Below are 12631 nucleotides of genomic sequence, written 5' to 3'. Positions count from 1 at the left end.
ACACACATGGAAAGAAAAAGTCCTGTGTTTGAAACGCTAATATTGATTCACTCCCAGGGTCCAATCCTGGAGTCCTGGGAGACCAAACCTTTATTGTGGTGTTTATAGATCTGTTTTTTCAGGCAGGGCTGCTTTGAATGCTTTAAAAATCCACTATGAGATTAAAAAAAAAAAAGTATATGGGGAATATATATCAACCTGACCGTGCATCCTACGTTAAATTACACATCCAATTTCACAAGCTGGCAGCTGACGTGGAACGTCTACATTGCCTCTATCCATCTGCACATTTACAATTGTGCTGAAATAATTTGCTCTCAGGATTGTGTGTCCCTGTGTGTGTGTGTGTGTTTGTGAGTGTGTACATGTGTGTGCTTGGGGCTGGGAGGAGGGTGAGAGTGGAGAGAAGCGTTTTACAGCCAAAAGCCCTTGAGTTGTTCCCTCGCTCCGTTCTACTGGGTAAGACGGATTTCTCTCTGCTTTACGCATAGATTTTGCCAACGGTAAGAGAAGATTCTGGCTTCTTCTCCTGTCACGCTATCAATTCTTATGGGGAGGACCGTGGAATAATTCAGCTCACAGTGCAAGGTAGGATGGACATAGCCTAGGGGGAGAAACACGGCTGTTTCAGGACAGTAAGTGTGTGCCCAGGCTTGGGAACCCGTGTGGCCTCAGCTTGACGTGTCACACTTCCAAGTCCTCGGAAAATTTTGAATCTGTACAAAGTGGGCGCTAAAGCACCATTTTGCAGATCTCATGATTATGTCAAGATGCAGCCCCAAAACACAGGGAACAAAGTTCGTAAAGGAATTGGGTTTGGATGACTGGGCAGCCCTGATAGTGTGCCTTTCTTGCTCAATTTTAGGGATCCTTATACTAGACGATCCGAATGAAAGTTTAATATCTGGGGCCAAAATAGTTTTTGAGTTAATAGATCCCAAGCCAGGCCAGAAGAGTGACACTGAAATCTCCCATGTTTGGTCCAGCTTTACAAGTGCTGTGAAAACTGGCAGATTTGAAAAGTGAAAATTTTCCATCCTCAAAAGGGATTGGGGAAAAAAAATACTTCCAGGTAAAAAAATCGTCTGCCCATGTCAAATGCTGACAAAGCTTTTGTGAGTCACCCTCAGCTTTTCCACTAGCGTCTGTGCCTGAACAATATCTGAACTGATCCCGGGTTTCCTGTTGACTGCACAGAGCCTCCAGACCCTCCTGAAATTGAGATCAAAGATGTGAAGGCACGTACAATCACCCTCAGGTGGACCATGGGATTTGATGGAAACAGCCCCATCACGGGCTATGACATTGAATGCAAAAATAAATCAGGTAAGTCCTTGATTTCCTCCGACTTCATTTCCACTTCAGAAAGCCCTTTTATTTTTTGCCTTTCTAATGGATTTTACCTGTAAGAAAAACCTGGACTCTGGGAAACTCAGAGGGGGCTCTTTTTACCAGTTTGTCTCTTTCCTTGCACGAAGTACACCCACATTTCCTGGGGTGGGAATGGTTTTCTGTTGAGATGGCTTTGTTGGGTCAGCCCTGCCTCTTTTCTCTTTGAACCAGCAGGACCTCTATGTGATTGCTCCCTGTGGCCACTTTGGCACTGTCACCACCGATGGCCGCATGGGCTGCTGCCGACCCGACCTGGCCCCTGTCATTATTTTTTCTACCTCCCTGGCTTCCCTTTGCTTCCCTCGTGTCCAAATCCCTGAGTACCAGCTGTGTTCAGTGTCTGTGGGCTGAGCCGAGTGGTGGTGGTTTGCGCAGAGGGCCACGTCTTCTCCAGATGGGCTCTGACCCTGCGGGGCCCTCCTGGATGTGCAGGGACAGGCCATGGGCCCGAATGTAGGCCAGCACTCCTGTGCTTCCTCTGCGCCAGCAAGTGGCCGGCCCGCAGGGAGCTCGGACATGAAACAGACCCACAGCTGTCAGGACCACGACAGGCCTGCCTGTTGATCGCCTTAAAGTGACAATGACAAGGTCACTTGGAACATTAGGACCCATCAGGCCGAGGGTAGGGTACCACTGCTGTGGCTCCTGGTCTGGACTTTGACACAAAAGAGACGAGGAATTCTAGCAGCATCAGCACGTGAAGGGTTGACAGAGCCACAGAGGCCAGGAAAGTGACCTTGCTTCTCACTCTCCGGGCACCGTGCGTTACTTCAGAGCACCCTGTCGTGACCCACTTAGTATCTTTGGAGCAGACGCTGGAGTAAAAAATTAAGCTGGAGGCAGCTGGAAAGGCAGGTCAGGAGGGAGGAAATGTTTCAGTACGAGTGGGCAAGGGGCAGAGCAGGAGAATGTGTGAGACGGGAGTAGGAAGCAAGTCCAGAAAAAGCCTAAGGGGTGGGGCTTAAGGAAAGCAACTCATGATGATGAAAACAACTTGTATCAAACCAAGACTAGAGGTTGCAGCAATAGTGCTTGAGGCTGGTGATAAGTCACGGGCTGGAAATGCGTAAAAAAGACGTCGGAGGAGGTGAAATGGCTTGGCTTGTTCCCCTGAGCCACAGCCAGAGACCTGGAAGTGAGGTGATGCTTACATGGGACCTGAGGAAGCCTCCTGAGAGGAGCACAGCAGCTGCAGTCACACTGTCCCCTAGAAATGTGGCAGGTCCACTGAAGGTAGAGGTGAAGGATGCCCCTTGAGCAAGCTGAGGGCAGTGTTGGTCCCAACAGGGACCTTTCGGGAATCAGGACCAACGGGCTTGCCCAGGGTCAAAGGAAGAGAGGAGGCGTTGCCTTCGTTCTAAGCAAATAAGGTCAGGATGGAACCCAAGATTGAGAAGTTCTGAGATCCAGGTCTTGAAGTAAAGGAAGTGCTTCTTAGGTGAGACCAGCGTGTTCTCTTGGAGAACAGCCTGGAAACTGATGGCAACAATGAGAACTCAGCAGAAACACAGACGTGCATGATGCGGACACTCTGCAGAGTCCTCAGAGGGAGGGACAGACCCCACCAGCCTCTCTGGCTGGGCACTGACCGAAGGACTGTGTGTCTGGGAGCTAGTGCCCACGCAGTCTCTCAGGGGAGCAGCTCGGTGCCTCCCTGTCTTCACGGCATCAGTCATTTCCAGGTGCCGGTGACGGTCCAGTGGTGACGGTCCAGTGGCTCCTCAAAGGGGTTTGCGGCCCAGCCTGTCCTGGCTCAGCTGTGGCCCTGTCTCTTACCAGCTGTACCCACCCCAAACCATCCTCCTCTGTGAGATGGGCTCCCCCAGCATCACTGCGACAAGGGTCCCTCAAAGGCTGCCCTCCCGTTCCTGGACCACACAGTTACTATGGCTACTCCCACCTGATACTTAGACGCCACTCCTCGTGTTACCTCCACAGGGACTCATCCCTGGTCCACATTCAAGGTCAGGCCTCCCTCTCATGTGCTCCTACAGTCTCTCCCCTTCCTTTCCTGGCAGGTGTCATCATGCGTGATCACGTATTTAACTCTGTATTTGTTTTTCAAATTTATCAATATTTTCTTTTATTACATCTGGGTTTTGAGTTAAGTTAGAAAAGTTGTTCTCTACCTCTGGCCATAAAATAATTCAGCCTCTTTTCTTCTAGTACTTCATGTTGTTTCTTTCCCTCTCTTTTCAAGATTTAGATCTCCAAACCATTTGGAGTTTACTCTTCTGTATGCTGGGAGAGATGGATCTAGTTTTATCTTTTCCAAAATGGGTCTTCTGTTGCCCCAACGTCATTTATTAAAAGGTCCACCTTTTCCCAGTGATTTCAGATGCCACCTCTATCACATACTAACTTCCCATATGTACTTGAGTCTATTTCTGGACTTTCTATTCTACTCCATTGGTTTATCTATTAATGCACCAGTACCAGACCATTTTAATCACAGAGGCTTTATGTCTTAATATCTAATAAGGCCAGTCCACCCTTATAACTTTTCCTTTCCAGTGTTTTCTTAGTTTTCCATATATAACTCTAGGATGAACACGTTTAGCTCCATAAAAGCATGTTTTTGTTATTGTTAATGAGATCACATTAAATTTGTTTATTAGCTTAACGGAGAACTGACATTTTTATGATGTTGTGGGTTTACCTGGTCCATCAAAAAATATGTGAAGTTCTAAGCCCTGGTACTGCACAGTGTGACCTAGTTGGGGAATGGGGTCAGACAGCTGTGACTGATGATATTAACATGTCAGCCCTACCAGACTGGGAGCTCTTTGGGATGCGCTGAGCCCTGCCCAGTTCCCCTGGACCTAGCACAGGCCTAACATGTGTCAGCACTTCACAGATATTTGGTGAATTCTCATTGAGAAGGGAATGCATTTACAACTCACCGTCTGGCACATAGCAAATGTGTAATAAATGCAACTTTTAGTATTACTCCAGTGTGCACCAAAATGCTTACAAGTAAAAGGCCTCTAGGACCATCTGTGTTTGTTTAACTACTTGCTACCCATTCAGGATCCTCAGTGTCTCCCACGTCTCCTGTAAGTTTCCCAAAGGCAGGGACTCTGATTCAGTGCTTCCCCAGCACCTAGCACAGTGCCTGCCACATAAGATGTGCTCAGTAATACTTGTGGCATTTAATTTACGTGCAGTCCAAACCTAAGAATTACGTTTATCGCCAACAGCATTTTCAAATGCATAAGCTGATGGGACTGTACAGAATTAAAGCAGGAAACTCCTTATCTGTGAAGCTGGGGATGGTCAGAATCAAGGGATACATTTCCATCCTTCTACTCCACACACACACACACACACACACACACACAGTACACACACACACACACACACACACAGAGCCAAGCTCATGGCTAAGGCATTCTTGCAGTTCTGGAACCCAGCAGTCTGAGGGTCAGAATGAGCACCACGGGGGTACTTGGGGAAAAGCCCATGGACAGGTAGCCATGGTCTGAGGTCTGCACCAGGACCTCCATCACTTTCAGTTTGAAAGGCCTGGGAGGAAGGAGCGATCAGTAGCAGGCAGGAATCACAGTCACTGCTGTAGGAAAAGTGTTAGCATTTTCATGTGTTAGTTGCTTCCTCAATAAGTTTTGGGTATATAAACAGTAGAGCCATAATTTAAGTGAGTGCAATTTATAGGCAGAGTACATAGAAACTGATCCTGCAAGTCACAGCTTAAATGTCACCTCCTCCAGGAAGCCTTCCCTGACTACCCAGTTTATGGCATGCCCTTTCTCTACTCATAGAGCACCCTGTATGCCTTGGAACATTTGGTGACCTTGTGACTGTTTATTTAATAGCTGTCTCCTGTGCTGAGTAGTTGTCCCCCTGAGGGATCTAGTGACCCCTCAGGGTAGGTACTACATCTGAGGAACCCTGTGCTATGTCCTTGCATCACGTACAGTGACCAGTACACATATTAGTCTTGTAAGAAACAGTTTTTTACTGGTTAACTCTCAACCTGAGTTTTAGGCAATGAAATCATCCCCCTAAAAGACGCTTTCTTCCACTTTTTTGTTAATTTGGTAAGAACACAATGTATGACCACATTCCTAGCAAAGTGGGTCCCTGCAAGCGATCCTTCAGGCTATGCTTGACCAACCCCAGCAATGGAAAGTCACCAGCCCGAGAAAGCACGATTCTGCCTCGGGCCAGCCAGGATTATTGGATATTCTTACATTTCTTGCACCTGAGGCCAATGGCCCTCTTCCCACCGCCTAAGCCCTTTTGGCAAATGACATCCCTTCCAGGATATGAAAACAGATGATGCTCCTTAATTTTCCATTTGCCAAGAAAGACAAAACAGCCCAAGTTCCTTTGCTTGTATCTCCAGTGACCATCTCCTGGCCCACTTGCTCTGATCAGGCCCCGTGGCAACAGCCCTGGTGTCATCTGACTGGGCGCAGACGCAAAGGAGCCTTCGCCTCCCTCATTTGGAATGTTCAGCTTTCTCCGTGGAGCCCCAATCCCATGGGTTGCTTTGTCTGCCACATACTAAGATCCTAGTGGCCACTGCTTCTCCTCCAGATGGACACCAAGAACCCCTTTCCATCCCCTTCCAGCACCTTGTCCCCCGTGCACGGCTGGCTGATGCTGTCCGGTGCGTCTACTTCCTTCTCCTCTTGGAAGGCAGGCCGCCTGTCCCCACGTCCCCTCTGGGCTGCCTCTGTCCTTCTCCCCAGGGCCTCACTGACCGGGCCTAGCTCCTTTGCACACCTCCCTTCTCCTCTCTCAGGCCCCCTTCCCCATTTCACCGAGGCTTCTTCTCCATGGAGAGCAAGAAGCAGAAGCGGCTTCCCCTGGGTCCCGATGCCTCCCTGCTCTTGCCCAACACCGCAGGTCTCATCCTTCTCTGAGCTGCCTCTTCATTGCACTTCTTTTGTATAATTTTGTCTCTCAAACTTTGGGCCACCCTCACTCTTTCAGGCCTCTAACGACCCTTCTGCAGATCAAGTTCACCCTCTTACATTTGTCCTTGATGATCTGCCCATCCTCCTGACTCGGGGTGTCTGACGCCCAAGCTGGGCTCACCAGTGAGCACCCAGTACAACCACACCGCTCCTGGGGGCTCCCCCAGTCCTTCCCGTGGGGGATGATTGGGATTTCAGAGGCAGGGAGGCCACTCTGAGCTTCCTCATCCTTTTCACCACTGGTCTCTCCAGGGCACATCATGGAATCCTACCTACTTTTTCATCAGATGCTTCTGACATCTCCTCTCTAAACCAAGGGACGAATCTGACCGTGCACAGCTCTCCCACCCTTAGCTCCTACAAACGCAGAGGACTTACAATAATTCTTGGCAAAGTTCCCCTCCCTTGCACTTGACCCAGCTCTCTGCATTGATCCTCCTTGCCAGGAAGCCAAGTTAAAAGTTCGTCAGAGGTTTTCATCTAAGCACATGAGACTTCCAGCAGATACCTGGAAAGTTGAAATCCAGTCTCATCCATCAGGCATCCTGCAGAGACTATGTGAAGGTTGTGTGCTGCGGGAAGACGGCCTAGAACGTGGGGAAAACACGGGTGAGGTCAAATCCCAGCCCCACTTCTCACCAGCTCGATAACAGGGTCCGAGTTTCTTGACCTTCACAATGAAAATAAAAACCCCTACTTCACCAGAATGTTGTAAGAACCCAGTCGAATAAAGCAGTCTGTCCAAATGCTAGCTGTGCGTCAGAATGACCCAGAGAGAGAGGTTTTTTAAAGCACGGACTTGGGGGGCACACCCCCCAGAGATTCTGATTGCGTGTGTCTGAAAGCACTGAGACATCTCTGATGTACCCACAGATTTGGGAACTGCAGAAGTCACCTTTGTAAAATGCCTAGAGCAGCGCCCAGTGAGCAGATGCTACGCCAGCGCCTGAGTTCCCTCTGCTGCTGGCTTTTCTCCGACCGCTGCCTTGACTTCCGCCACAAACCCAGTGTCTGCTCTTCTCCCCAAGGCTGAGCTCCATGGCTCACAGCTCAGATTCCCCTTCCCTCTGACTCCCAGTTGGGGGGCGCAGTGGCAGACACAGAGGACGATTCGGAAGGATCCTGCAGAAGCACTGTTCTGTGTGCACAGCTTCCGTCAGGGGCCCTATTCTGAGGTTTCAGCCCTGTCTACACCCCAGAAACTCTGTTCCTCTCCTTTGGCCCTCCTGGCCCCGATAGGGAGATGCTCACCACTCTTACTAGGTGCCGGGAACCTCAGCATCCCCTGCGAGTCCCTTTAACCCAGCCCACACCACGGTAATGACGCCCAGTAAACGATCTTCTTCATGGTGACTTATAAACCTTCCTCAATGCTACATGTGCTCGCTGTGTCTAGAAACCACCCTCCCCTTCCTTCACTGGGTAAGGAGACCTGTAGTCAGTCCTCACAACCATCTTATTCCTCGCCCTGCTCTCCCCGTCCGTGCTTGCACCCTCCGGCTCTCGGATGTCCAGGCGTTGCCTTTCTGCTTGCGACTTCCTCATCCTAAGAAGTTTCTTTACTTCACCTACGGTGTATTCTTGCTAGTTTTATTCGTATCTCAATCTGCAGTTTCATTTTCCCAAGTGTCAGGATCTCTCTGGGACTGTTTCTAATGTCCGGTGTTGTATTCTCAAGCACACTTCGTTCCTAATCCGTGACCTGCCCGTTTGCACGTCAGCATCTGAGATCAGATGTAGCAGTTTTTTGTCCCTTTCCAGGCTCTTCTCCTGGGTAGCCAGTGCCCTGTTTGTATTCTTCTTTTGATGCCATATCACTTGCTAGAGTGTGTTTGGAGATTTAACTAGGCTTTCTTCTTCTTCATTCAGTTACTTTTAAACACTTCGGGATAACCCATTCTTTCTCTTTCTCAACCTTTTCATCTTTAGCCAAACAATCTACCCTTCAGTCGTGAGTCGTGATCATGGGCATTATCTTTTTCTTTCAAAGTCTAACCATTGCAAGAAAAGAAGCTGAAAACAGAGCCTGTTCTCCAAGGACAACTCACTTCCTGCCTGAGACCCCTGCCTTGGTCACTCCCCACAGGCTATTCACACGACTTGCTTGGCAGGAGGACGATGTGGGCGGTAGCCATCACTACCTCTCTGCAGGCTCTCAGCCACGTCGCAGACACACCCTTGGGGAGGATGGCCCGTCTCCATAGCTCAGTCAGTTGCAGAAGCCTCCATAATGGCCTGGGCAGAACCGTCAACGCCTGCAAGTGTCAGGTTCCTCCTGGGGCTGGTGAGCAACTGTCTCTGCATCTTGCAGTCTGGGGTTCCTCTCTGTTGTCTCAAGTGTCTTCTCCAGAAGGCCTGCCTTTCTCTTTGTGGGACAAGAGTCCTATTTATACGAGATTCCATTGGTATGGAATTTCCTCCTGTCATGTGTCCTCTATTGAATCCTATCCTTCTGTTCTTCCACCGTTCATTATTCTGCAGCATCTTCTCTTCTTATGCCAACGTTCTTCCATCTTCAGTCTTCTGGACTCAAATGGTACTTTTGCTTTTAGTCGGAATACTAGTTGTTAGTTTCCATTAGGCTCCATTCCCTGTTACGTGAGAGCACTCAAAGTCATACCTGAAGCTACGTATTCCTTCTGCAAGTCCAGACAACCTCTTGCCCTTATGATGACCCTTGGACAGAGCAGCTCTCTGAACTTCCATGGTCATCATTAATGTGGAAAGGGAGTGGGGTCATTCCGAGGGCCCAGAGGCCTGTATGTTTGCCATTTATTTATTCATCTATGAAACATGCGTTTATTATTTGTCGGGCTCTGTGTGAGCACTGGGGATGCAGCAGTGAACATGGCCAGCGTGGACCATGCCCTCATGGGACTTAGAATCCAAGAGGGAACACAGACTCTCAGTGAAATTCTTACAAGTGTGATGAGCACAGGGGAGCAAGTGCAAGGGGATCCTGGGGTGGGGTGGGAGGGTGAGAGTATACAAGCATCCTCTCTGCCACCATCTCAGGGGCATCTTGGTTCTTCCACACCCAACATCATATCTTGACCCCCACCCCTGAGCAGCACCTGCCCAAACTCTTTCTGAAATAAGAACCACTTGTTGACGTGCTCATCACGGGTTGAAGCTCTAAAGCCAGCAGGTGCACCACTGTCATGGATTTAATGATAACTCTTTGTATGAGGCATATGCTGCCTTTCAAATTAGCTGTGGTTGAAAAATAATTCCTACAATAAAGGATTGGAGACAAAATGATTTCAAAAATTAGAATTGAGGAGTACGTTTGATAACCAGTATTCATGCTGGAGAGTGAGTGAGATGAGTTTTTATGTATTTTTATGTGTTTCATTTTTACCACTCTCCTTTTGGAGAACAAGGGGTCTGACGTGGCTAAAGGCTTTGCTGGCTTTCAAATACCTTTTAGAACCAGGGATTTTTTTTTCTTTTGGGTGGAAGGTTGTCCCAGCTGTGCTTTCTTTTATTATCTTGTACAATGAGTGCTTGAAAGTAGCTGTTTTTCACTTTACTGGCATGAGCTCCCCCCACTTCTATTTTCCTCTGCGATTTCTGCCAGGAGGTCTGTTGTGTTGCCTTGGACAAAACTCCCTGGACCCAGCTGCCCACAGCCTCCGTCCCCCTCAGTGTGGGTAACGGGTGTGTGGTGTCACACCCCCTCTGACGGCCAGCCCGTGGGAACACTGGCAGCATTGCATTAAGAATTCACTTTGAGTTGTCACTTTTTTTTCTTTTCTTCTTCCTTTTTTGTTTTTTTTTTTTAAATTCCTACTTGGGAACTTTCAAAGGCAGAGGGAAAAAACTCACATCTCTATCTCTTCTTTTTTGAAAAACAAAACCCCAAAGACTCCTGGGATTCTGCTCAGAGAACCAAAGATGTTTCCCCTCAGCTGAACTCGGCCACCATCATTGACATCCACCCTTCCTCCACCTACAGCATCCGAATGTACGCCAAGAACCGGATTGGCAAGAGTGAGCCCAGCAACGAGCTGTCCATCACCGCGGACGAGGCAGGTATGTCTGACCGGCGGGGGCCCAGAGGTGGGAGCTGGCCCGCGGGACTCAGGTGGTTAATGCAGGGTCACAGCTTTGATGACTGCTCTCCATAGCTCTGCGCCCCATCAAAAACACAGACGGCTCTCTGCCGCCTACTTTGAAGGCAGTGCTCTTCAAACAGGACCTAGGTCAAGGTTCTCACACCTAAGACTTAAAAGAAAGCCCTATGAGGCTAACAAGCTGGTGAGATTTAAAGAACCACGCTGTTCTTACAATCCCTTTGTCTGGTTGCGTGGAATCCAGATGGGCAGGAGAGCCGTGAGCCTGTGTCTTGCTCAGGTGGCTGTGCAGTCAGGGGACGGGGGGGTCCCTTAACTAGGAAATGGCAAGAATATTCTCTGGGTGGGGAGGGGGGAGACGGAGGCACAGGTTATTTGACTAACTAGAAATATCACTATCTCTGTCATCAAGAGTATCGCACTTTTTTCCCATTACAAAGTATTTCTTATTGTGTTGAAGACATGGAAGGTAGAGATAGGCTTTTTGAAGACAGAACAGCTCACACAATCCTACCACCTGGCGCTACCTATGAATATGTTGATATCACACACTAAATTATTCATCACACACGCACGTGTGCATGCTCACCCACACATGCACACACGGACACACAGGGACCCACACCTTTCAACAGGGAGGTTCACTCATGGTTGCCGGGGGTGGCAATAACCTGTTCGCAGAGGACTGAGCAATTAGGGAGTGGCAGTGCACGCTGCCTGCCAACCCATCTCCTGGCAGGACAGGAGGATGCAAGCTGCCCTAGGGCTTCTCTGGGGAAGGAAAGGTAAGGAACCATGGCCTGGCTCATCCTTTGGGTCAAAAGAGTGTCTAGCTTTTCTTTTCCTGCCCCCAGTCAGAGCTAACCAGCTAGTCCCTACTGCTGCAGGGAAGGTGGAAGCTTGATCTCAGACCCCTAGTTCCAAAATCACCACGAGTAGGGGGATCACCCCCAAATGTCTAAGCTTCCACAAGAGGTTGCTGCATCTTTCAACGGGGGTTGTTCTTGACTCCCTTCCCACCACCTGCTTCTCTGTTACCTTCATTAACGGCACTTTGCATAGATGTCACTCTTCTGTATCTCTTGAGGACTTTCCTACAATATGTAATTCTACCTTCCACCATTTCTTTAGCAAACCCCACGTTTTTAGGTATGTCAGTTGTTTATTTTTTAATTGAAGTATAGTTGATGTACAATGTTGTGTTAGTTTCAGGTGTACAGCAAAGTGATTCAGTTATACATATGTGTGTGTGTGTGTGTGTGTGTGTGTGTGTGTGTGTGTGTGTATATATATATATACATATTCTCTTTCAGATTCTTTTCCATTATAATTTATGACAAGATATTGAGAATAGTGCCCTGTGCTATACAGTAGGTCCTTATTGCTTATCTGTTTTACGTACAGTAGTATGTATCTGTTAATCCCAAACTCCTAATTTATCTCTCCCCCTCTTTCCTTTTTGGTAGCCATAAGTTTGTTTTCTATGTCTGTGTGTCTGTTCCTGTTTTGTAAATAAATTCATGTGTATCATTTTTTAGATTCCACGTATAAGTGATATCATATCGTATTTGTCTCTGTCTGACTTACTTCACTTAGTATGATAATCTCTAGGTCCATCCAAGTTGCTGCAAATGGCATTATTTCATTCTTTTCTATGGCTGAGTAATATTCCATTGTGCATATGTACCACATCTTTTTTATCCATTCATCTGTCGATGGACATTTAGGTTGGTTCCATGTCTTGGCTATTGTGAATAGTGCTGCTATGAATATCGGGGTGTATCTTTTCGAATTAGAGTTTTCATCTTTTCCAGATATATTCCCAGGAGTGGGATTGCTGGATCATATGGTAGCTCTATTTTTAGTTATTTTGAGGAACCTCCATACTGTTCTCCATAGTAGCTGCACCAGTTTACATTCCCACCAACACTGTAGGAGGGTTCCCTTTTCTCCACACTCTCTCCAGCATTTATTGTTTGTAGACTTTTGGATGGTGGCCATTCTGGCTGAGGTGAGGTGGTACCTCACTGCAGTTTTGATTTGCATTTCTCTTCAATTTCTCGTTATCATAAATACTAATGTGATAAACATCCTTGTGATATATCTTTTCCCATTTGCAACATTATTTTTTATGTTAAATTCCAAGAAGTAGGATTGCTGGATCACAGCAAATGCAAAAATATAATCCCTTTGCTGTGCACAATCAACATGGTCCTCAAG

At 47.9% G+C, this 12631-nt stretch overlaps 1 protein-coding gene across 1 annotated transcript in view; it reads left to right on the top strand.

Annotated features, from left to right (window-relative positions):
• LOC101316279 (cell adhesion molecule DSCAM) overlaps positions 1-12631 on the top strand; it is a 527322-nt gene that overhangs the window by 482288 nt on the left and 32403 nt on the right. Inside the window, exons 12-14 of the mRNA XM_073804653.1 lie at positions 492-588; positions 1198-1326; positions 10294-10370. Of these exons, the coding sequence (XP_073660754.1) occupies positions 492-588; positions 1198-1326; positions 10294-10370 (303 nt within the window). The remainder of the gene's footprint in view (positions 1-491; positions 589-1197; positions 1327-10293; positions 10371-12631) is intronic.

The sequence above is a fragment of the Tursiops truncatus genome, chromosome 4 (genome assembly GCF_011762595.2).
Source record: "Tursiops truncatus isolate mTurTru1 chromosome 4, mTurTru1.mat.Y, whole genome shotgun sequence".
Classification (NCBI taxonomy): Eukaryota; Metazoa; Chordata; class Mammalia; order Artiodactyla; family Delphinidae; genus Tursiops; species Tursiops truncatus.
This window is presented reverse-complemented; position numbering and strand designations above follow the sequence as displayed.